This window comes from Podarcis liolepis (assembly GCF_965112155.1).
Source record: "Podarcis liolepis genome assembly, chromosome: 10".
Taxonomy (NCBI): Eukaryota; Metazoa; Chordata; class Lepidosauria; order Squamata; family Lacertidae; genus Podarcis; species Podarcis liolepis.
In genome coordinates, this window is record NC_139562.1 from 3634282 (window position 1) to 3660020 (window position 25739).

The window sequence follows — 25739 nt, forward strand, 5'->3', positions numbered from 1 at the left end:
AGGAATTTTTTGCTGTCTCTGAGCTTTTTTTCTTACTCTGCTAATTGTATGTCGGACTTGCTCTGGAAATCATTATGGAAGATCATTGACCTAAAGCCCTACAGCCTCACTCTCTGTAGACCTGAAGGAGCGTCTCCACCCCCATCGCTCAGTCTGTACACTGAGGTCCTCCTTCGAGGGTCTTCTGCTGGTTCACCCCCCCACCCCCATTGAGAAGGGAAAGGAAATGGGCAACTATCTGACATTTAGAAGACAGCTGAAGGCAGCCCTGTATCAGGATGTTTTTAATATCTGATGTTTTACTGTATTTTATATGTACTGTAATTTGCCCAGAGTGGCTGGTGAAACCCAGCCAGTTAGGCAGGGTAGAAATACTACCATCATTCTTATTATATTGTGATTTTTTTGCAGATATTTTGGAATTCGTACTGCAATATCAGTTCATGAAATGTTATGGGTGGAGAAAATCACAGGGATGCCATAAACGGTAATCCCACCCACAAACTCTCATTCACATACAGTCTGTAAATTGAGGGGAGGGTCACACACCTCACCTGTGCTAATACTGGCAGTCTTTGGCCTGTATAGGCACACCTTGTATGTAGAGCCTCCAGTCACAAGCACTGTCTACCATGAAAATGGGTCCTTTGGGAAGAATCTCAACTTGTCAGTCACTTTGACACTGCCTACAAAGAATAACAGGAACAGAAATGCTTTTGAGGTGCAACTTCTATATCAATCCAGACAGCCATTCCATGGACTCTGCACCCCTGTCTCTGATGACAGGTGTACATTATCCTCATCCTCAATGAAGCAGGCAGTGGAAAAGACATTAAAGATGGAAGCCTGAGAGAGAGAGGAAAAGGTTTCTGGCTGCTTCCTGGGTGGGATTGCAGAAACAAAGAGCCGCTTCTGAGAAGGCCTCCCCCCTTCCCTCTTCCTCTTGAAATTTCCTCTCCTCTCCAGGAGGACCCAAGGTTGAACTTGGCAGAATGGCTGTGTCTGGACAGGGCAGGGGCTTATGTGTTGGGAAGGGGATGGAGCTTGCAGGAAGGAAAGGGTGGGGGAACTGGAGCCCCCACTTTCCAGGGATCCCTCTCTGGTCGCCTTGAAGGGGTGGACCATTCTTGGGAGGGAGGGAGAAGCCAATGCGGCCCCTCCAGAGAATTCCCGCGGGCGCCATGATGGAGACAAGCCCCAAAGACTGGTCTACCTTGCTCCCCCCCCCCGCCATTGCTGCCCTTCCCTGCCCCAGGGATGCACACCCCCCCACTTCCTCGACCCCTCCCTCTTTCCCTGAGTCTCCCTGCACCCAGAGGCCGCCTTGGCGGGGCTCACCCTCACCCTTCACGCCCCACCTCTCCATCCAGAGGACAACCCCCTCCCCAACACGAGCCACACGGGGGTCTCTACCCAGGCGTCCCTCGCGCCCGTTAACCCTTTCATGGCCCGCCTTTCTCCGTGCAGATCCCACAGGGCCCCAGGGATGCCTGTGCGGGGGAAACGGAGCAAGGAGGCCTTCGTGGGGACCCCCTGGGTGGGGGTCCCATGTCCGCCGCTGCCAAGGCATCCAAGGGCCCCACGAAAGATGCTTTTTGGGAGCTGGCGGGGGCCATGATGGAGACAAGCCCCAAAGACTGGTCTACCTAGCTTTCCCCCCCCCCCCATTGCTGCCCTTCCCTGCCCCAGGGATGCTCCCCCCGACTTCCTCGACCCCCTCCCTCTTTCCCTGAGTCTCCCCTGCACCCAGAGGCCGCCTTATCGGGGCTCACCCACCGCTCGCCCTGCGCGCCCCTCATCTCCATCAAGAGCACACCCCCAACACGAGCCACACGGGGGTCTCTATCCAGGCGTCTCTCGCGCCCATTAACCCATTCGTGACCCGCCTTTCTCCGTGCAGATCCCACAGGGCCCCAGGGATGCCTGCGTGGGGGAAACGGGGAAAGGGGGCCCTCGTGGGGACCTCCTGGGTGGGGTCACAATGTCCGCCCCCGCCAGGGCCCCTTAGGGGCCAAGGAAAGCCCCCTCCGCAGCACTCGTGCAGGGATCCAGGCCCTGCCCGTGGGGCCCACGAAAGGCGCTTTGGGGAGCTCTTGGGGGTCTCTGGGTCCTTACCGCCCCTCCCCTCCCACCACAACCCCTTTACCTCTTTGTCCTCGCTCCCGATTCTCCTTTCCTTCCCTGCAACCTCCACGGGGGGGGGGGTGTCCTCCTCGCCTCCTCCCTCCCCTTTCTGAAAGCGCGCGCCCCTAGAGCTACGGCGCAGAGAAGCAATCCAGCGCAGAAGCTCCACTTCCGGGAGAACCAGGCAGTTTGGGAGGGGGGCTCATCCCCCCCCCCATTCCCAGAACAGAAGCCGGATGGAGAGGAGGAGGAAGAGGAGGAGGAGAAGGAGGAATGGGTGCAACGTATGGGGGCGGGATTGGGGTTGTGTGGGAGGGGTGAGAGAACGATGTGCCGGGAGGGGATGGGAGGGGAGGAATTGGGGGGTGCCACAGTGGGAAGGATGTGCCGGGAGGGGTGGAATTTGGGGGGCGGGGAGGAGAGGAAGGCTTCCCCCCTCCCCTCTTCCTTCTGTGAATCAGGAGATGAGGGCTGGGCTGATCCCGGCAATCCTACTGCAAAGTGGGGTGTGTGTCCCCCCACAATGTTTATATTGCAAAATCCTTCCCTCCCCTACCCCACACCACGAGCTTAGATCCCTCCGCGTTTTAGGTATTGCTGCTGTTAAATCCGGGGGGGGGGCAGTCAAGACAGAAATCCATCGGGATGGTGGATTGAATCCTGATACTTTCCAAGGCGAAGCGCAGGGAAGCCTTGCAGCTAGGGGGATGTGTGAATACTATTGTGGTGCTTTGGGGAGGAGGGTAGTTAAAAGGTGTGGGAAACTGGGGTTGTGGTGGAGCGATGAACCCCAAAGGACTGAGAATGCACTGTGAACAGGACTGGCCCACTCTAGCCTCACCCCCTTGCCTAAAAGCCTGACACCCCGCAATGTGACAGGATTGTGACTCCTGCCCTCAGCAAGCAAAATAGTCCCCCCCCCCCACGGAACATGGCAATCTCCGGGATGCTGAGGTGCCCCGAGGGTTGAGCGAGACCCCCATTCCTTGAAATGGTGGGAGCCGTGGGCTGTGGCTGTGTGTGTGTCTCAGGCAAAAGGGGGGGGGGCTGCTCTGTGTGTTTTGCTAGCAGTTAAAATTGCACTTTTTGGGGAAAGAGCTTTCTTTTTGTCTGCTTTGCATTGACGCTTTTGTCTCCAGCTCAGCCAGGGGAGCTGGGGCTGGAGGGCCAGCTGTGTGTGGGGGGGGAGACCCCCCTGCAACAAGAGGCTCCCAGCTCTATGTATGTCTATGTATTTTATTGTCTCTTTCTTGGCTTAGATGGACTGAGGCTGTGAGGGAAGCACTTTGTGTTTTGCTTGAAGGCTCCTCTCCGGCTGAGGGCTGGGGCTGCAGAGATCGGGCTCTCTCCCCCCTTGGCACAACTGCGAGTTCTCTGCCCAGGACTGGCAGGCTGTGCAGCCGAGGGGGGCATTTATTTATGAGTCTTTTCTTTCTATAGGCTTTCTCACTGTGGGCCTTGCTGGGGCAGCAGGCCACCAGTCTCTTTTCAAAAGGCTCCCCCCCCACCTTTTATTTTATCTACTACATGTCAGAAGGGCAGTGAGCCCCTCTTGTGTAACAACTTAAGCAGGAGAGCATAATGAGGGGGGCGGGTCACACTCACAGGAGGAATGGACTCCATTACAAGGCACGGTGAATAATTTTGACAAATTCAAATGCAAATACGGTGGAGTGATGAACCCCAAACAAGTGGGAACTCCCTGCGGACAGCCCCCCCCCCGGACCTGGACCTAACCAACCAGATCTTTAGAAGCATGACAAAACACCCTGGATGTTCGGAGCAGTTTGCATACGCAGACTCCTGGGTAGCGGTCCTGAGAGAGAGCCCTACGTGGCTACAGACGTTGAAAGGACAGTATTGCACCTCGCTGATGGTGCAGTGGGCTCTGGAGGAGGCAGAAGTAATCAAACCCCAAAAGAAAGAGCACTTTTCCAGAGGAGAGGAGAAAATGAAAGAACCGACCTGGCCCCCAATGGCTCCCATATCAGCCTTTAATTGGCCAGACCTAGGAGTTTTGAAAGCCTTTGGGGGCCTACACGACCCGGCCTCCTAGCCTTCTTCCCTTGAGGGTTCCCCAGCTGGTGCCTCCCCCCCTTTCACCCAGCCAGTCCATGACAGCAAAAGCAGCAACAACAGTAAAATCAGTACGATAATAATATGCACACTGGTCCTCTGGCAGGAAGAATAATAACTTCTGGGACTATGGGAAAGGACTATTTTCCCCAAACCCCAGAATAAGCAGGAGCTATGGGATTGCCCCATGGGGTTCGTAAGGGAAGATGGGCCCCCCAGGAGACTTCCCTGGTACCTGCAGCCCCTCCTTCCCCCTCTTGCAATAAGGATTGGGGAAAATCTCCCATTAAATTACAGTATTTTAAATTTTCTTCAGAACATGTAGGAGGCAAGGAGAAGTTCTGGTGAAGAAGCAGTGTTTGGAGATCATGCGGTGGTGGGGGTGAGAGAGTTTGGTGCAAAAACCAGTCACACACATATGCACCCGTCTTCCATGCTTGAGTAGAGCAACTCCAGGGCATAAGCCAAGTATCGGCAGGGTAGGGGCCAGGTGTAGAGCTATTCCCATGCTGAGGTCAAAAACACACACAGAGGCAGCAGGACTTCTTCAGTAATAGTTTACTGAACTTTCAAAGCATGCAGTTCTCACTGGGTTCCCAATGAGGCACAAAACTTAGCTCCTGAGAGCAAATCCAGTTTCAGCAGTAAAAAATTACAGCACACAGGATATCTAAGTCAGGCACACAATCCGGCAGAAGGGAGCAAGGGAGGAAAGAGGCTAGAAGGACACAGGGCAATGGAGGTGTGTCTTTCGCTTCCTGTCGTCTGGGAGGGAAGTCAGGAACTCGGCATCTGCAGGGACTTCAGGAAGCAAAGCTTTCTGCCGCTGCTTGCTGGCACATCCCAGAAACACACACTGTGATCTGTGGTGTGTTGCCATATCAGTTGTTTTTGGAAGGTTATCATGATGTGGTCAAGAAACCAGTAATGGACAATATATTGCCCAGCCCTCACTGACCACCAAGTAATCCAGATAAACCCTCTCCCCTTTTCTATCGAAAGGTATATCACATCTTAGATTATAATCACATTATTTGACATTGCCTTCAATATTTCATTACTATACAGTTTTACACATAAATACCAGAACTTCACATACACAACATGTTTTAAAGACCAATTTCCTGCTGAGTTCATTTCTGTGAAGAAAAGAGTGGACTCTGAGAGGAAGACGTCCCACACTCTATACATTTAAATGGGCTCTTACATGTGAGCGTCTCTGGATGTTCCTTAAACAATCCATTGTAAATAAAGCACTTTTTGCAATCTTTTCATTTAAACTGCTTCTCTTCGTTGAGTTTGTTGATGGTTTAAAGGGTTTCAAGTACTAAAGTTCTTCCTGTCCGTGAGTCTGTTGATTTAGAACTTCCATTAGGACTGAACCTCTATATCTACTTTCCTGATATTTATAAGGTTTGGCTTTTGTTTGAGTTTGTTGACATAAATCAAGGGTTCCACTCTGACTGGAGCTCCTTCCACAGTCCATACATTTACACCGTTTCTCCCCTGTGTGTCTGCTGATGTTTTCTAAGGTGTCCATTCTGCCTGAATCTCTTTCCGCACTCCATGCATGTAAATGGTTTCTACCCTGGGTGAGTCTGTTGATGTCTTCTAAGTTTTCCATTATCACTAAAGCTCTTTCCGCACTCTATGCATGGAAATGGTTTCTCCCCTGTGTGAGTCTGTTGATGTCTTCTAAGTTTTCCATTATCACTAAAGCTCTTTCCGCACTCTATGCATGGAAATGGTTTCTCCCCTGTGTGAGTCTGTTTATGTTTATTGAGGTGTCCACTCTGACTGAAACTTTTTCCACATTCCATACATTTATATTGTTTCTCCCCTGTGTGAGTCTGTTGATGTCTATTGAGGTGTCCACTCTGACTGAAACTTTTTCCACATTCCATACATTTATATGGTTTCTCCCCTGTGTGAGTCCGTTGATGTTTTCTAAGGGTTCCATTGAAACTAAAGCTCTTTCCGCACTCCATACATTTAAATGGTTTCTCCCCTGTGTGAGTCCGGTGATGTGTTCTAAGTTTGCCATTATCACTAAAGCTCTTTCCGCACTGCATACATTTAAATGGTTTCTCTCCTGTATGTGTCTGTTTATGTATATTGAGGTGTCCACTCTGACTGAAGCTCTTTCCGCACTCCAGGCATTTAAATGGTTTCTCCCCTGTGTGAGTCCGTTGATGTGTTCTAAGGGTTGCATTGAAACTGAAGCTCTTTCCGCACTCCAGGCATTTAAATGGTTTCTCCCCTGTGTGAGTCCGTTTATGTATATTTAGGTGTCCACTTCGACTGAAACTTTTTCCACATTCCATACATTTATATGGTTTCTCCCCTGTGTGAGTCTGTTGATGTATATTGAGGTGTCCACTCCGACTGAAACTTTTTCCACATTCCATACATTTATATGGTTTCTCCCCTGTGTGAGTCCGTTGATGTATTCTAAGGGTTGCATTGAAACTAAAGCTCTTTCCGCACTCTATACATTTAAATGGTTTCTCCCCTGTGTGAGTCCGGTGATGTGTTCTAAGTTTGCCATTATCACTAAAGCTCTTGCCACACTCCATACATTTATATGGTTTCTCCCCTGTGTGAGTCTGTTGATGTATATTGAGGCGTCCACTCCGACTGAAACTTTTTCCACATTCCATACATTTATATGGTTTCTCCTCTGTGTGAGTCTGTTGATGAATATTGAGGTGTCCACTCTGACTGAAGCTCTTTCCACACTCCATACATTTGTATGGTTTCTCCCCTGTGCTATTCTGTTGATGTCTTCTAAGTTTTCCATTATTGCTAACGCTCTTTCTGCACTCCATACCTTTAAATGGTATCTCCCCTTTTGGAGGTTGTTGATGTGAAGTATGTGTGCTCATTTAATGAAGAATATTCCACATTTTAATTTCTATTTCTAATGAAACGAAAGGTGCACCATTCCCTGGAGTTTTGACTGTCTTCTCCATCCCCTTCTTCAGAGTGGGAGGAAAGTAAATCCTGTTGGGTTTCAAGGAAGAGAATTAAGGGAAAGAGAACACATCAACCTCCATTAGCACATTCTTCTATTTCAACGTCTCCTACACTCCCTCATCTCCTACCCATGTTCCCAATTTTTAGGAACTGAAGTTGCCATGTCAAATGATAGTAATTCAAGAGCACCTTTCCAAATCCTCAATCAATGTTCATAAAGCAACATGATTCTTTAAAGAGTGATGTGCTGTCTGATCTCGTGCCCGTCTTCTGATGCAGGACTATCCTAAAATGACACTGAAAAGCAGGATATTCAAGGCAAATGTCCTTCTACCGAGGCTCCATAGAGAGCATACTTACATACTGTATTTGTGCTTGGTTCTCCAGTTGTACAGCTAGGGAGAGGAAGGTGCTCCAGAAGGTCATAACCACAGCCCAAAGGATTATTGGTCACCCTCTCCCACCTTTGGAAGAACTGTACGGTTCCCGTTGCCTTAGGAAAGCAAACAACATCCTGCAGGATCCATCTCACCCGGGATACAGTCTGTCTGCACTACTGCCTTCTGGCAGGAGGTATAGAAACATCAAGTCAAGGACAAATAGACTGAAAAACAGTTTCTATCCAAGAGCTGTGGCCTTTTTGAATGCTGTAACTCGATAGTGAGACCTGGGAGTTTGATGGGTGTGGGTGTGGTTGGAAGGTGGTTTGCTTGGTTGTTGTTGTTGTTTTTGCTTTTGTTGTTTTTAAAGGTTGGCATCCAATTTCGTTGCACTTGTGCAATGTTGCACTAGTGTAATGACAATAAAGAATCTATCTATCTATCTATCTATCTATCTATCTATCTATCTAAATAGATAAACTGTCGTTAGTGGAATGTGTAGTACCTTGAAAATGTTGTATTGATTCACTAATGGCCTGAAGTTGTGTTATTTCTGGGGACATGAATTTATTCCTGTTCTGTCTTAAAGATCATAATCATACGATGTCATGGGGTGTTAGGGGAGCGGTAGTACCTTTGGTGGGGGAAATGTCACGCACCTTATCAGGTAATGTATCCACCATTGGTCCCCACCCTGCACTCAGCTCTCACCTTTGGCTTCCGGAAGCTGTCAGCATGCAATAGGGGCCACAATCCCAGGAATGGCTTCAACCGGCCTGCTAAACCAGGTGAGGATAGCTGCCGGGTCTCAAATTCTTGGTGGGTTGGGGAATTCTGCTGCAGGTGATGGCAGGCTCTGGTGGATGGAAAGGATGAGAACAACAGTGAATCCCACAGTCAAGAAGGCAGATTGTGCCCATTCTGCAGAGGAAAGTCAGGGAAGATGGGGCTCGTCAACCGGGGAAGGAAGCCCATCACGAAGGAAATCTCTGGTCATAATACTTTGGTGCACACCCTCACTTCCTCTTTTTTTTAAAAAATTATTTGTTTATTTATACATACAACAAGAAAAAAACACACACAAAAAAACACAAATACCAAATGTCAGGGGCTCAGGAACAGAGGCACAGGGGAGGGAGGAAATGGAGAGCGAAGGGGAAGAATCTGAGGGCAGCGTAGGGGAGTATGGGAGTGACCCGAGAGATTCCATGAACTTCTCCAGCGAATCAGAAGATTCCCAGAAGGAGGCGCCGATGGTCAGGGCAAGGGGCTCCCAGGGGGGACACACCAGAAACAAGGGGCCAGCGGGGACTCCCAAAGCAGCAGCTGGAAATCAGGACCACCTTCCCCACCAGAGCGTAGTGGGGGGGGGGAAGAGTCCCATGTGTCAGGGCCAGCGTCTCTTCCAGCAGGGAGAGAAGATGAGTCAGGGCTGACCACGCCTCTATCGGAGAGTGGGGGAACGGAGGGGAGGTCAGCTCCAGCTAGCCTCCCCGAAGGGGGAAGCAGTGACAGGAGCAGTGTAATGGTCAGGAGGAAGGCTGTCGGCTGGGCGCGCGCGCCAAGTTTGAACGTACAGGCGCGTGGGACAGCAGAAAACCCGGATTGGGAACCAGGTCCTAAAGCCCGCCGGAGGCAGGGGGAAGACTCAGGGAACTCAGCATCAGGAAGGGCGAGACCCCAGCTGACAGGCGGAGCCAGAGGAGGAAAGAGCAAAGGAAGAGGTGGGGCAAGGCTAGAGTCTTAAACTGGTGTCTGGGGGGAGGAGATTCAGACGGAGCTTCAGCGGTCTAGAGTTTCAGACGTAGAGCTGCACGCTGCGGCTGTGAAAGCGAAACTGAACTTCAATAAAGACTTTTGTATATAAGAATGAACTGGAGGATGAGAACAACAGTGAATTCCACAGTCAAGAAGGCAGATTCTGCCCCTGCTGTGGAGGAAAGTGAAGGGCAGATGGGGCTCATCAACCAGGGAAGGGAGCTCCTTGAAAAGGAAAACTCTGGTTGTAAAATTTTGGTGCACTCCTTCAGGTCCTCTTGAGTTATCTTCAGGAAAAGAAAATGCTATGGAGGAAAACCTACAGAAATCCAGAGTCTAATTTCTATGATGGTTGGATGGTGTCCTGCACACCTCCTTCCACTCACTCCTGCAGCCAAGCTGGTGCCTAACGTACTGCTCTGCTTTTTTTGGACCATATAAGCCAGGCTGAGAAGGGGCTCTTGTTGTCTAGGCAGCCCTGAATCCCCAAACACACTGCCCAGGCAGTGCTGCTAACACAGCAGTTTCAGGGGGAGCAATGATCTGTGTATCAAAATCTCTCCAATGTGGAATATGTAAAACAGAAGTGCTGTTTATATCATACATCAATTAAAAACTAATCAGAGTATTTGTCTTTTGAATAAAAGACCACCAAGTATCCGATGGCCCCTTCAAAGCTAATAAAATATTGTGCCCGGAGCTTTTGTGGGAGCAGAACCACGAACGCGGCCCCCTCGAGAGAATCCCCGCGGACGCCATGATGGAGACGTCTCGCCAAAGACTGGTCCACGTAGCTCTCTCTCTCCCCCCCACCATTGCTGCCTTTCCCTGCCCCAGGGATGCTCACCCTCCCCACTTCCTCGACTCCCTCCCTCTGTCCCAGATTCTCCCCTGAACCCAGAGGCCCCCCTTGGCGCAGCTCACCCCACGCCATACGCTCCCATCTCTCCGTCCGGAGGGCCCCCCCAAGACGAGCAGGGGAGGGACAGGGGGTCTCTATCCAAGCGTCCATCACGCCCCTTAACCCTTTCATGGCCCACCTCTCTTCCCGCGGAACCCACGGAGTCCCAGGGATGCCTGCGCGGGAAGATGGAGCGAGGGGGCTTCGTTGGGATCCCCTAGGTGGGCTTCCTAAGGGCCCAAGGAAAACCCCCTTCGCAGCACGCGTGCACGGACCCAGTTGCACGAAAGGCGCTTTGGGGAGCTCAAGGGGATCTCTGGATCCTTCTCTCCCCTTCCCCCGCGACCCCTTTACCTCTTTGTCCTCGCTCGCCGTTCTCCTTTCCTTTCCTGCAATATCCACGTGGGGGGGGGGGGATTTACCTGCCGCCCCTCCTCCCCTTTCCGAAAGCGCGCCCCCTAGAGCTACGGCGCAGAGCAGCAGTCCGGCGCAAAAGCTCCACTTCCGGGAGAAGCAGGCAGTTTGGGAGGGGGGTTCTCCCCCCTATTCCCGGAGCAGGAGCCGGATGGCGAAGAAGAGGAGCAACATATTGGGGAGGGGATTTGGGGTTTCCAGTGGCGGGGTGTGGGAAGGATGTGCCGGGAGGGTGGAATTTGGGGGGGCGGGGAGGAGAGGAAGGCTCCCCCCCTCCCCTCTTCCTCCTGAGAATCAGGAGAATGGGGGAGGGGCAGATCCCGGCAATCCACTTGCAAAGTGGGGTCCCCCCCACAATGTTTATATTGCAAAATCCTTCCCTCCCCCACCCCACGCCACGAGCTTAGATCCCTCCGTGTTTTAGGTATTGCTGCTGTTAAATCCAGGGGGGGGGGGCAGTCAAGACAGAAATCCATCGGGATGGTGGATTGAATCCTGATACTTTCCAAGGTGAAGCTCAGGAAAGCCTTGCAGCTAGGGGGATGTGTGAATACTATTGTGGTGCTTTGGGGAAGAGGGTAGTTAAAAGGTGTGGGAAACTGGGGTTGTGGTGGAGCGATGAACCCCAAAGACTGAGAATTCACTGTGAACAGGACTGGCCCACCCAAGCCTCACCCCCCTTACCTAAAAGCCTGACACCCCGCAATTTGACAGGATTGTGACTCCTGCCCTCAGCAAGCAAAATAGCCCCCCCCCACCGGAACAAGGCAATCTCCGGGATGCTGAGGTGCCCCGAGGGCTGTGCGGGACCCCCATTCCTTGAAATGGTGGGAGCCGTGGGCTGTGGCTGTGTGTGTGTCTCAGGCAAAAGGGGGGGCTGCTCTGTGTGTTTTGCTAGCAGTTAAAATTGCACTTTTTGGGGAAAGAGCTTTCTTTTTGTCTGCTTTGCATTGACGCTTTTGTCTCCAGCTCAGCCAGGGGGGCTGGGGCTGGAGGGTCAGCTGTGTGTGTGTATGTGTGTGAGGGGGGACCCCCCCCCCCTGCAACAAGAGGCTCCCAGCTCTATGTATGTCTATGTATTTTATTGTCTCTTTCTTGGCCAAGATGGACTGAGGCGGTGAGGAAAGAGGGGAAAGTTTTCTCACTTTGTGTTTTGCTTGAAGGCTCCTGTCCGGATGAGGGCTGGGGCTGCAGAGATCGGGCTCATTCCCCCCTTGGCACAACTGCGAGTTCTCTGCCCAGGACTGGCAGGCTGTGCAGCCGAGGGGGGCATTTATTCATGAGTTCTTTTCTTTCTATAGGCTTTCTCACTGTGGGCCTTGCTGGGGCAGCAGGCCACCAGTCTCTTATCAAAAGGCTCCCCACCACCACCTTTTATTTTATCTACTACATGTCAGAAGGGCAGTGAGCCCCTCTTGTGTAACAACTTAAGCAGGAGGGCATAATGAGGGGGGCGGGTCACACTCACAGGAGGAATGGACTCCATTACAAGGCACGGTGAATAATTTTGACAAATTCAAATGCAAATACGGTGGAGCGATGAACCCCAAACAAGTGGGAACTCCCTCCGGACAGCCCCCCCCCCCAGGCTCGTAGGACCTGGACCTAACCAACCAGATCTTTAGAGGCATGACAAAACACCCTGGATGTTCGGAGCAGTTTGCATACGCAGACTCCTGGGTAGCGGTCCTGAGAGAGAGCCCTACTGGCTGCAGACGTTGAAAGGACAGTATTGCACCTCGCTGATGGTGCAGTGGGCTCTGGAGGAGGCAGAAGTAATCAAACCCCAAAAGAAAGAGCACTTTTCCAGAGGAGAGGAGAAAATGAAAGAACCGACCTGGCCCCCAATGGCTCCCATATCAGCCTTTAATTGGCCAGACCTACGAGTTTTGATAGCCTTTGGAGGCATAAAACACCCGGACTCTGAGCCGTCTTCCCTTGGGGGTTCCCCAGCTGGTGCCTCCCCCCCTTTCACCCAGCCAGTCCATGACAGCAAAAGCAGCAACAACAGTAAAATCAGTACAATAATAATATGCACACTGGTCCTCTGGCAGGAAGAATAATAACTTCTGGGACTATGGGAAAGGACTATTTTCCCCAAACCCCAGAATAAGCAGGAGCTATGGGATTGCCCCATGGGGTTCGTAAGGGAAGATGGGCCCCCCAGGAGACTTCCCTGGTACCTGCAGCCCCTCCTTCCCCCTCTTGCAATAAGGATTGGGGAAAATCTCCCATTAAATTACAGTATTTTAAATTTTCTTCAGAACATGTAGGAGGCAAGGAGAAGTTCTGGTGAAGAAGCAGTGTTTGGAGATCATGCGGTGGTGGGGGTGAGAGAGTTTGGTGCAAAAACCAGTCACACACATATGCACCCGTCTTGCATGCTTGAGTAGAGCAACTCCAGGGCATAAGCCAAGTATTGGCAGGGTAGGGGCCAGGTGTAGAGCTATTCCCATGCTGAGGTCAAAAACACACACAGAGGCAGCAGGACTTCTTCAGTAATCGTTTACTGAGCTTTCAAAGCATGCAGATCTCACTGGGTTCCCAATGAGGCACAAAACTTTGCTCCTGAGAGCAAATCCAGTTTCAGCAGAAAAAAAATACAGCACACAGGATATCTAAGTCAGGCACACAATCCGGCAGAAGGGAGCAAGGGAGGAAACAGGCTGGAAGGACACAGGGCAATGGAGGTGTGTCTTTCGCTTCCTGTCGTCTGGGAGGGAAGTCAGGAACTCGGCATCTGCAGGGACTTCATGAAGCAAAGCTTTCTGCCGCTGCTTGCAGGCACATTCCAGAAACACACACTGTGATCTGTGGTGTGTTGCCATATCAGTTGTTTTTGGAAGGTTATCATGATGTGGTCAAGAAACCAGTAATGGACAATATATCGCCCAGCCCTCACTGACCACCAAGTAATCCAAATAAACCCTCTCCCCTTTTCTATCGAAAGGTATATCACATCTTAGATTATAATCACATTATTTGACATTGCCTTCAATATTTCATTACTATACAGTTTTACACATAAATACCAGAACTTCACATACACAACATGTTTTAAAGACCAATTTCCTGCTGAGTTCATTTATGTGAAGAAAAGAGTGGACTCTGAGAGGAAGACGTCCCACACTCTATACATTTAAATGGGTTCTTACATGTGAGCATCTCTGGATGTTCCTTAAACAATCCATTGTAAATAAAGCACTTTTTGCAATCTTTTCATTTAAACTGCTTCTCCTCTTTGAGTTTGTTGATGGTTTGAAGGGTTTCAAGTAGTAAAGTTCTTCCTGTCCGTGAGTCTGTGGATTTAGAATTTCCACTAGGACTGAACCTCTATCTACTTTCCTGATATTTATAAGGTTTGGCTTTTGTTTGAGTTTGTTGACATAAATCAAGGGTTCCACTCTGACTGGAGCTCCTTCCACAGTCCATACATTTACACTGTTTCTCCCCTGTGTGTCTGCTGATGTTTTCTAAGGTGTCTATTCTGCCTGAATCTCTTTCCGCACTCCATGCATGTAAATGGTTTCTCCCCTGCGTGAGTCTGTTGATGTCTTCTAAGTTTTCCATTATCACTAAAGCTCTTTCCGCACTCTATGCATGTAAATGGTTTCTCCCCTGTGTGAGTCTGTTGATGTCTTCTAAGGGTTGCATTGAAACTGAAGCTCTTTCCGCACTCCAGGCATTTAAATGGTTTCTCCCCTGTGTGAGTCCGGTGATGTATATTGAGGTTTCCACTTTGACTGAAACTTTTTCCACATTCCATACATTTATATGGTTTCTCCCCTGTGTGAGTCTGTTGATGTATATTGAGGTGTCCACTCCGACTGAAACTTTTTCCACATTCCATACATTTATATGGTTTCTCCCCTGTGTGAGTCTGTTGATGTCTATTGAGGTGTCCACTCCGACTGAAACTTTTTCCACATTCCATACATTTATATGGTTTCTCCCCTGTGTGAGTCTGTTGATGCATATTTAGGTGTCCACTTCGACTGAAACTTTTTCCACATTCCATACATGTAAATGGTTTCTCCCCTGTGTGAGTCCGTTGATGTATTCTAAGGGTTGCATTGAAACTAAAGCTCTTTCCGCACTCTATACATTTAAATGGTTTCTCCCCTGTGTGAGTCTGTTGATGCATATTTAGGTGTCCACTCCGACTGAAACTTTTTCCACATTTCATACATTTATATGGTTTCTCCTCTGTGTGAGTCCGTTGATGAATATTGAGGTATCCACTCTGACTGAAGCTCTTTCCACATCCCATACATTTATATGGTTTCTCCCCTGTATGAATCCGGTGATGTATATTGAGGTGTCCACTCTGACTGAAGCTCTTTCCACACTCCATACATTTATATGGTTTCTCCCCTGTGCTATTCTGTTGATGTCTTCTAAGTTTTCCATTATTGCTAACGCTCTTTCTGCACTCCATACCTTTAAATGGTATCTCCCCTTTTGGAGGTTGTTGATGTGAACTATGTGTGCTCATTCAATGAAGAATATTCCACATTTTAATTTCTATTTCTAATGAAACGAAAGGTGCACCATTCCCTGGAGTTTTGAGTGTCTTCTCCATCCCCTTCTTCAGAGTGGGAGGAAAGTAAATCCTGTTGGGTTTCAAGGAAGAGAATTAAGGGAAAGAGAACACATCAACCTCCATTAGCACATTCTCCTATTTCAACGTCTCCTACACTCCCTCATCTCCTACCCATGTTCCCAATTTTTAGGAACTGAAGTTGCCATGTCAATGATAGTAATTCAAGAGCACCTTTCCAAATCCTCAATCAATGTTCATAAAGCAACATGATTCTTTAAAGAGTGATGTGCTGTCTGATCTCGTGCCCGTCTTCTGACGCAGGACTATCCTAAAATGACACTGAAAAGCAGGATATTCAAGGCAAATAGATAAACTGTCGTTAGTGGAATGTGTAGTACCTTGAAAATGTTGTATTGATTCACTAATGGCCTGAAGTTGCGTTATTTCTGGGGACATGAATTTATTCCTGTTCTGTCTTAAAGATCATAATCATACGATGTCATGGGGTGTTAGGGGAGCATTAGTACCTTTGGTGGGGGAAATGTCATGCACCTTATCAGGTAATGTATCCACCATTGGTCCCCACCCTGCACTCAGCTCTCACCTTTGGCTTCCGGAAGCTGTCAGCATGCAATAGGGGCCACATTCCCAGGAATGGCTTCAACCGGCCTGCTAAACCAGGTGAGGATAGCTGCTGGGTCTCAAATTCTTGGTGGGTTGGGGAATTCTGCTGCAGGTGATGGCAGGCTCTGGTGGATGGAAAGGATGAGAACAACAGTGAATCCCACAGTCAAGAAGGCAGATTGTGCCCATTCTGCAGAGGAAAGTTAGGGAAGATGGGGCTCGTCAACCGGGGAAGGAAGCCCATCGCGAAGGAAATCTCTGGTCATAATACTTTGGTGCACACCCTCACTTCCTCTTTTTTTTAAAAAAAATTATTTGTTTATTTATACATACAACAAGAAAAAACACACACACAAAAAAAACACAAATACCAAATGTCAGGGGCTCAGGAATAGAGGCACAGGGGAGAGAGGAAATGGAGAGTGAAGGGGAAGAATCTGAGGGCAGCGTAGGGGAGTATGGGAGTGACCCGAGTGATTCCATGAGCTTCTCCAGCGAATCAGAAGATTCCCAGAAGGAGGCGCCGATGGTCAGGGCAAGGGGCTCCCAGGGGGGACACACCAGAAACAAGGGGCCAGCGGGGACTCCCAAAGCAGCAGCTGGAAATCAGGACCAGCTTCCCCACCAGAGCGTAGTGGGGGGGAAGAGTCCCATGTGTCAGGGCCAGCGTCTCTTCCAGCAGGGAGAGAAGATGAGTCAGGGCTGACCACGCCTCTATCGGAGAGTGGGGGAACGGAGGGGAGGTCAGCTCCAGCTAGCCTCCCCGAAGGGGGAAGCAGTGACAGGAGCAGTGTAACGGTCAGGAGGAAGGCTGCCGGCTGGGCGCGCGCGCCAAGTTCGAATGTACAGGCGCATGGGACAGCAGAAAACCCGGATTGGGAACCAGGTCCTAAAGCCCGCCGGAGGCAGGGGGAAGACTCAGGGAACTCAGCGTCAGAAGAATCTAGGAAGGGAGAGATCCCAGCTGACAGGCGGAGCCAGAGGAGGAAAGAGCAAAGGAAGAGGTGGAGCAAGGCTAGGGTCTTAAACTGGTGTCTGGGGGGAGGAGATTCAGACAGAGCTTCAGCGGTCTAGAGTTTCAGATGTAGAGCTGCACGCTGCGGCTGTGAAAGCGAAACTGAACTTCAATAAAGACTTTTGTATATAAGAACGAACTGGCATTGGTCCTTTGTGAGCTGGGACCTCGGGCAGCTCTGACACCAAATTACACACAAATTACGAAAATAACCAAAGACACATAATTTTCTTGGCAAACAGTAAAACATCTATTGGTCTTAACACTAAAGACCCAACTTCCCGTCTATTCCATATTTCAAATTAATATTAAGTATTGCCAATACACACATTTTTTTCATAATTAAACTTATTCTCAATAGATCTAATTTCTTCTATCTACCTAGCAACTTTCACTCAAATTCCTCGAATGCTGCAACAGGATTTAAACTACTATATTTATTTTTCAGATATTCTTTGAAAACCTCCCATTTAGAAACAAATTCCTGTTTTGATTTATTCTTTATTTTTTCTGATAAACCATCTAATTCGGCATATTCTGTCAGCTTTTGGATCCAATCTTGTATAGAGGGGATTTCATTACTCTTCCATTTTGCTGCGATCAAAACTCTTGCTGCTGCCATCGCATATAAAAAGATACCCTTCCTCTTTTCTGGAATATCCAGATCTGTTATTCCCAGGAGGTAGGCCTCTGTTTTTTTATTGAAAGAGATCTTTAGCATTTTTTGCAGTTCTGCATATATACTATCCCAGAATACCTGTATTTTCCTACATATCCACCACATATGGAAGAATGTTCCTGAGTCTCCACATCTCCAACAATTACTTGACACATTTTTATACATTTTGAAAGTTTCCATGGTGTTAGATACTGTCAGGGAACTGCCATCGGAGCAGAGGGGAGAGGCGGTGCTTCCCGATTCTGCAGAAGAAGGAATGAGTAAGGGTAGAGAGAGAGCGTCATCTGGGGAAGAATGTCCAGGTGACACCAGGAAGAAGGAAGAGGGAGAAAGCATTTCGGAGGATAGGCTCCGAGACTCTGGCACTGAAGGCAGTGAAGAGAGTGGAGGGGCACCACTGGGCACGCCCACTCCGCGCAGAAGGGTTACGCGCAGAGAGGCGAGGCGGAGGTTGTCCGTCAAGGAGCTTTTATGCTGGAGGAAATTTAGAAGACGCCCACTCACGGATTCGTCGAGCGACTGAGCAGCAGCAGCACCCAGGCTGCTCAGTCAGGGAAAGACACAACCCACCCCTAAGCAGTTTGGAACAGCTAGAGGTTTACACACAAGCAACCCCAATTCCCGTGACATATACCATCGATGTTGCATTTTTTGAAAGTTCTCTCTAATTGTGTAACAGTTTGTGAATTTCCAATTGATCTTCCATAAATTTTCCCATTGGGCCATGGTTCCCTCACTTCCTGAAGGAGCGTCTCCACCCCCATCGTTCTACCCGGACACTGAGGTCCAGCACCGAGGGCCTTCTGGCAGTTCCCTTACTGCGAGAAGCCAAGTTACAGGGAACCAGGCATAGGGCCTTCTCAGTAGTGGCGCCTTCCCTGTGGAACACCCTCCCACCAGATGTCAAAGAGAACAACAACTACCAGGCTTTTAGAAGACATCTGAAGGCCGCCCTGTTTCGGGAAGCTTTTAATGTTTGATGTATTATAGTATTTTAATATTCTTTTGGAAGCCGCCCAGAGTGTCTGGGGAAGCCCAGCCAGATGGGCGGGGTATAAATAATAAATAATAATAATAATAATAATAATAATAATAATAATAATAATAATTATTATTATTATTATTATTATTATTATTCCTCCTCTTGAGTTATCTTCAGGAGAAGAAAATGCTATGGAGGAAAACCTACACAAATCCAGAATGGGCTCTCTAAGATGGTTGGATGGTGTCCTGCACAACTCCTTCCAGCAACTCCGATGGCCCCTTGAAAGCTAATGAAAGTCTTGGGCCTGGAGCTTTTGGAGGTGCAGGACCAGGAAAGCTTCTGCCACCATTATCCTTCCAACTGCGATTCAGGCCTTATCATACGACAGAAACTACCCTGGTTGCACTGCTTGATGATCTCCGATGGGGAAAGCTCTTTCCTGGTTCTGCTGGATCTCTTAGCGGCTTTGGAGACCTTTGACCATGGTATCCTTCTGGACCCTCTAGGGGAGCTGAGGGCCCTGCTATGCAGTGGTTCCCTTCCTTCCTCCTGGGCCATGTCCAGAAAGTGGTGTTGGGGAATGAGTGTTCAGACCCCTGGGCTCTCACTTGTGGGGTGCCTCAGGGCTCTGTCCTCTCCCCCATGCTTTTTAATATCTATACAAAGTCACTGGGAGAGATCATCAGCGGGTTTGGGCTGTGTGTTCCCCAGTATGCGGATGATACTCAGCTCTTCCTCTCTTTTAAATTTGAACCAGTGAAGGTCCTGTGTGAGTTTCTGGAGGCAGTTGGAGGATGGATGGCGGCTAACAGATTGAGGTTGAATCTTGACAAGACAGAAATACTGTCCCAGGGGGAAAGGGGGCAGGCAGATGTGGAAGACTCCCTAGACCTGATGGAGGTAACTGTGCCCCAAAAGGACCAGGTGCACAACCTGGGGGTCATTTTGGACTCACAGCTGTCCATGGAGGCGCAGGTCAATTTTGTGTCCAGGGCAGTTGTCTGCCAGCTCCATCTGGTATGCTGGTTGAGACCCTACATGCCTGGAGACTGTCTCCCCAGAATGGTGCATGCTCTAGGGATCTCCCGCTTGGACGACTGCCATGTGATACATGGGGCCATCTTTGAAGGTGACTCGTAAACTGCAACTAATCCAGAATGTGGCAGCTAGACAACAGAATGGGAGCAGCCACTGAGACAACATAACACCAGTCTGAAAGGATCTTCATTGACTCCCAGTATATTTCTGAGGACAATTCACATTGTTGGTGCTCACCTTTAAATTGCTGTGGTTGCATTTTTCAGGCATAGATTCCTGTTATGCCTTCTGTCACAAATTTATTTGCTGAAGGAATTTTTTGCTGTCTCTGAGCTTTTTTTCTTACTCTGCTAATTGTATGTCGGACTTGCTCTGGAAATCATTATGGAAGATCATTGACCTAAAGCCCTACAGCCTCACTCTCTGTAGACCTGAAGGAGCGTCTCCACCCCCATCGCTCAGTCTGTACACTGAGGTCCTCCTTCGAGGGTCTTCTGCTGGTTCACCCCCCCCCACCCCCATTGAGAAGGGAAAGGAAATGGGCAACTATCTGACATTTAGAAGACAGCTGAAGGCAGCCCTGTATCAGGATGTTTTTAATATCTGATGTTTTACTGTATTTTATATGTACTGTAATTTGCCCAGAGTGGCTGGTGAAACCCAGCCAGTTAGGCAGGGTAGAAATACTACCATCATTCTTATTATATTGTGATTTTTTTATAGATATTTTGGAATTCGTACTGCAATATCAGTTCATGAAATGTTATGGGTGGAGAAAATCACAGGGATGCCATAAACGGTAATCCCACCCACAAACTCTCATTCACATACAGTCTGTAAATTGAGGGGAGGGTCACACACCTCACCTGTGCTAATACTGGCAGTCTTTGGCCTGTATAGGCACACCTTGTATGTAGAGCCTCCAGTCACAAGCACTGTCTACCATGAAAATGGGTCCTTTGGGAAGAATCTCAACTTGTCAGTCACTTTGACACTGCCTACAAAGAATAACAGGAACAGAAATGCTTTTGAGGTGCAACTTCTATATCAATCCAGACAGCCATTCCATGGACTCTGCACCCCTGTCTCTGATGACAGGTGTACATTATCCTCATCCTCAATGAAGCAGGCAGTGGAAAAGACATTAAAGATGGAAGCCTGAGAGAGAGAGGAAAAGGTTTCTGGCTGCTTCCTGGGTGGGATTGCAGAAACAAAGAGCCGCTTCTGAGAAGGCCTCCCCCCTTCCCTCTTCCTCTTGAAATTTCCTCTCCTCTCCAGGAGGACCCAAGGTTGAACTTGGCAGAATGGCTGTGTCTGGACAGGGCAGGGGCTTATGGGTTGGGAAGGGGATGGAGCTTGCAGGAAGGAAAGGGTGGGGGAACTGGAGCCCCCACTTTCCAGGGATCCCTCTCTGGTCGCCTTGAAGGGGTGGACCATTCTTGGGCAGGAGGGAGAAGCCAATGCGGCCCCTCCAGAGAATTCCTGCGGGCGCCATGATGGAGACAAGCCCCAAAGACTGGTCTACCTAGCTCCCCCCCCCCCACGCCAATGCTGCCCTTCCCCGCCCCAGGGATGCTCCCCCCCTGACTTCCTCGACCCCTCCCTCTTTCCCTGAGTCTCCCCTGCATCCAGAGGCCGCCTTGGCGGGGCTCACCCTCACCCTTCACGCCCCACCTCTCCATCCAGAGGACAACCCCCCCCCCAACACGAGCCACACGGCGGCCTCTATCCAGGCGTCCCTCGCGCCCATTAACCCTTTCATGGCCCGCCTTTCTCCGTGCAGATCCCACAGGGCCCCAGGGATGCCTGTGCGGGGGAAACGGGGCAAGGAGGCCTTCGTGGGGACCCCCTGGGTGAGGACACAATGTCCGCCCCCGCCAGGGCGCCTTAGGGGCCAAGGAAAGACCCCTTCGCAGCACTCGTGCAGGGATCCAGGCCCTGCCCGTGGGGCCCACGAAAAGCGCTTTGGGGAGCTGGCGGGGGTCTCTGGGTCCTTACCGCCCCTCCCCTCCCACCACAACCCCTTTACCTCTTTGTCCTCGCTCCCGATTCTCCTTTCCTTCCCTGCAACATCCACGGGGGTGGGGTGTCCTCCCCTGCCTCCTCCCTCCCCTTTCTGAAAGCGCGCGCCCCTAGAGCTACGGCGCAGAGCAGCAATCCAGCGCAGAAGCTCCACTTCTGGGAGAAGCAGGCAGTTTGGGAGGGGGGCTCATCCCCCCCCCCATTCCCAGAACAGAAGCCGGATGGAGAGGAGGAGGAAGAGGAGGAGGAGGAATGGGTGCAACGTATGGGGGCGGGATTTGGGGTTGTGTGGGAGGGGTGAGAGAACGATGTGCCGGGAGGGGATGGGAGGGGAGGAATTGGGGGGGGGTGCCTAACGTACTGCTCTGCCTTTTTTCGGACCATATAAGCCAGGCTGAGAAGGGGGTCTTGTTGTCTAGGCAGCCCAGGACCCCCAAACACACTGTCCAGCCTCACAGTGCTGCTAACACAGCAGTTTCAGGGGGAGTGATGATCTCAGACCTGTGTATCAAAATCTCTCCAATGTGCAATATGTAAAACAGAAGTGCTGTTTATATCATACATCAATTAAAAACTAATCAGAGTATTTGTCTTTTGAATAAAAGGCCACCAAGTATCTGATGGCCCCTTCAAAGCTAATAAAATATTGTGCCTGGAGCTTTTGTGGGTGCAGGACCACGAAAGCTTCTTCCACCATTATCCTTCCAATTGGGATTCAGGCCTCACCATGGGACTGAAACTACGCTGGTTGCTCTGGATTATGATCTCCGATGCGCTAGAGTCCGAGGGGAAAGCTGTTTCCTGGTTCTGCTGGATCTCTCAGCGGCTTTGGAGACCTTTGACCTTGGTATCCTTCTGGTCCCTCTAGGGGAGCTGGGGGGCCTGCTATGCAGTGGTTCCCCTCCTTCCTCCTGGGCCATGTCCAGAACATGGTGTTGGGGGATGAGTGTTCTGACACCTGGGTGCCCCCTTGTGGTTGCAAGGTTGCCGTAAACGATAGTCCCACCCACAAACTCTCATTCACACACAGCCAGTCAATTTGGTGGGGGGAACACACACCTCGCCTGTGCTAATACTGGCAGTCTATCGCCTGTATAGGCACACCCTGTGTGTTGAGCCTCCAGCCACACAGGGACTGTCTATCATGAAAATGGGTCCTTTGACTGGGAAGATTCATGCAATGGCTACCATTGGATGATGATGGGTTGTATCTCAGCTTGTCAGTCAGTCTGACACTGCCTTCAAAGAATAAGAGGAACAGAAATGCTTTTGAGGTGCAACTTCTATATCAATCCTGAGAGCCATTCCATGGACTCTGCACCCCTGTTTCTGATGACAGGTGTACATTATCCTCATCCTCAACAAACCATGCAGTGGAAAAGACACTTAAAGATGGAAGCGTGAGAGAGAGGAAAAGGTTTCTGGCTGATTCCTGGGTAGGACTGCGGAAACAAAGAGCCGCTTCTGAGAAGGCCTTTCCCCTCCTCTCTTCCTCTTGGGATTTCCTCTCCTCTCCAGGGGGACCAATGGTTGGACTTGGCAGAACCACTGTATCTGCCATTAATTTGATTTTGAATTGATATTAGGATGAATTGATTTTAGAATGCATTTTAATTAATTGATTGTGATTTTATGTAAACTGTGTTACTTTTATTGATGTTAGCTGCTCTGAGCCCGGAGGGCGAGATCTAAATATTAAAAGTATTGTTATTATTATTATCTGGACACGGCAGGGGCTTATGGGGTGGGAATTGGGTGGAGCTTGCAGGAAGGAATCTTCCGTCTTGTTAACGGAGAAATCTGAGGGCCCCCCTGGACAAAAAACAAGGACACCAGCCAGGAGTACCAGAGCAAAACAGCAGCCAGTAGGCTTGGTATTTATTGAAGACTGTCATGACAGGACTCCCACCTACCACAAGGTGGAACAAGATGGAAGCCCCAAACAAAAGAGAACCCAAACTTTTATTAGCTGCTAATCCCCATGTTACAGCCCCCAAAATACATCACTAATACATCACGGTTACATCATGAAAGGGGAGATCTGGTGGCAGTAATCTGAGCATCCTGGACCCTGCCCCATGGTTGCCCTTGCACCCTCCACCAAATACCCATCAAGTGTAACAAAAGAGATATTTACTTTTCCCTGCTAGGAGCAGAAGTGCGTCAGTACCCAGAGCAGAACAAGGCGAAGGGGTGCAAAAAACCATGACCGCCATGTGGCCTGACTTATGCCCCAACCCCACCAACAAAAAGGAAATGGCTGGCTGGAGGGCAGTGGATGGCGTCATCAGGGGAGCCATGCCCCCGCAACAAAACAAAAAGACCCCCCCCACGGCTAGCTGGGGGCTCGCCCAGAAAGAAAAGGGGCAAAATTGTGGCCTAGCCTGGTGGAGGAACCATGCCCCTTCCAATCAGGCCAGAACTTACCTTAATCCGGCCGCCAGGACACGCTCCTGATGATCCTGATCCTGGAAGGAAGAAAACCAAAAGGGGCTTGGACAAAGGGGTCGGCCTCTTTTCTTTGGCCTTTGCCCCACCCCCAGTCAGCCACCCATTGTCCTCCCTGACCTGTTTCCAAGGCAAGTTAATCCCACCCTTTTGTCTTCATCTGGGTTGGTTCTTTGTGGAATGGCTACCTGTCTGGCACTCAGGTATCAGGATGCCAGGGATTATCACTCAGGCAGAGGGGCTGCTGAGGAGCTGAGCTCACATGTCTGTATGAATTTCTGACGTTTTCCCTGTGAGCCAGTACATAGAGACATTTATCAGTGAATTTTTACATTTGGTATCGTGCAGGAGAGGCCCTTTGAATAAATAGGAATAAACTGTGATGGAAGTGCTTTGTGGGGACAAGTCACAAAAGTGATGGTGCTGATTTTGGTAGTGGGCTGCATGTGCATGATATCTGCTGGAGGGGCAACCCCCCCAACCTATACATAAATTCCTGCAACAGTCTAGACAGGGCAGGGTCTTATGGGGTGGGAGTAGGATAGAGGTTGCAGGAAGGAAGGGGTGGGGGGACACGACCCCCTACTTTCCAGGGATCCCACTAGTAGCTTTGAAGGAGTGGCCGATTCCTGGGTGGGAGGGAGAATCCAAGGCGGCCCCTCGAGAGAATCCCCGCGGACGCCACGATGGAGACGTGTCCCCAAAGACTGGTCTACCTAGCGCTCTCTCTCCCCCCCCCCCCACCATTGCTGCCTTTCCCTGCCCCTGGGATGCTCCCCCTCCCCACTTCCTCGACCCCCTCCCTCTGTCCCAGAGTCTCCCCTGAACCCAGAGCCCCCCCTTGGCGCGGCTCACCCCACACCCTGCGCTCCCATCTCTACGTCCGGAGTGGCCCCCCAAGACGAGCAGGGGGGACAGGGGGGTCTCTATCCAAGCGTCCATCACGCCCCTTAACCCTTTCATGGCCCACCTCTCTCCCCGCGGAACCCACGGAGTCCCAGGGATGCCTGTGCGGGAAGATGGGGCGAGGGGGCTTCGTTGGGATCCCCTGGGTGCGCTTCCTAAGGGTCCAAGGAAAACCCCCTTCGCAGTACGCGTGCAGGGATCCAGTTGCACGAAAGGCGCTTTGGGGAGCTCAAGGGGGTCTCTGGATCCTTCTCTCCCCTTCCCCCGCGACCCCTTTACCTCTTTGTCCTCGCTCGCGGTTCTCCTTCCTGCAACATCCACGTGGGTGGGGTGGGGGATCTACCTGCCGCCTCTCCTCCCCTTTTCGAAAGCGCGCGCCCCTAGAGCTACGGCGCAGAGCAGCAGTCCGGCGCAAAAGCTCCACTTCCGGGAGAAGCAGGCAGTTTGGGAGGGGGGCTCTCCCCCCCCACACACATTCCCGTGATACGGACAGGAAAGGGGGCGTATCTACCCGCACCTCTCCACCGTCCACCAAAGGATCCGAGCCGATGACCTCGACGGTGCCCAGCTTTGCTAAAGACCCTAAGCCCCCACACCGTTGCATAAGCACCACACTATACCCCTGGTCCGTTAAATAAGATGCCTATCTCCTTTTCTGTACGGGCGAAATAAGCCCGCCATCTTTTGAAGCCTCTCTCTCTCGCTCTATCTATATCATGAGTTGACCGTATCAGCCTACGTTCCCCATTCGTTTCAATGGAAACTGTGTCCCCATTCGTTTCAATGGCCGCGTTCTAGCCAATCAGAGCCATGCACCCGCTCTGCAGAATCAGCTCAGCGAGCCTCTGCA

At 50.3% G+C, this 25739-nt stretch overlaps 3 protein-coding genes across 4 annotated transcripts in view; all 3 read right to left on the reverse strand.

The window, feature by feature from the left end:
- Positions 1-25739, reverse strand: part of LOC310686799 (uncharacterized protein) — an 87008-nt gene that overhangs the window by 33826 nt on the left and 27443 nt on the right. The window contains exon 3 of the mRNA XM_083461049.1: positions 23963-24003. The gene's annotated coding sequence lies outside the window, so the exon portion shown is untranslated. The remainder of the gene's footprint in view (positions 1-23962; positions 24004-25739) is intronic.
- LOC310688164 (uncharacterized protein) lies at positions 1348-21750 on the reverse strand (the record flags this gene model as incomplete). Its single annotated transcript, XM_083464287.1, has 4 exons — positions 21543-21750; positions 20380-20511; positions 5915-7203; positions 1348-1490 (listed from the first exon to the last, which is right to left on the reverse strand). Exons 3-4 carry the CDS (start codon positions 7083-7085, stop codon positions 1348-1350), a joined length of 1314 nt encoding a protein of 437 aa, XP_083320413.1. The 5' UTR covers positions 7086-7203; positions 20380-20511; positions 21543-21750.
- LOC310686951 (uncharacterized protein) lies at positions 13119-25196 on the reverse strand. Of its 2 annotated transcripts, XM_083461521.1 has the most exons (3): positions 25169-25196; positions 15777-15921; positions 13119-15242 (listed from the first exon to the last, which is right to left on the reverse strand). In XM_083461521.1, exon 3 carries the CDS (start codon positions 15122-15124, stop codon positions 14066-14068), a length of 1059 nt encoding a protein of 352 aa, XP_083317647.1. In that variant the 5' UTR covers positions 15125-15242; positions 15777-15921; positions 25169-25196; the 3' UTR covers positions 13119-14065. The 2 variants fall into 2 exon arrangements, with proteins under 2 accessions (XP_083317647.1, XP_083317648.1); XM_083461522.1 differs by lacking the exons at positions 15777-15921; positions 25169-25196 and adding an exon at positions 15700-15721.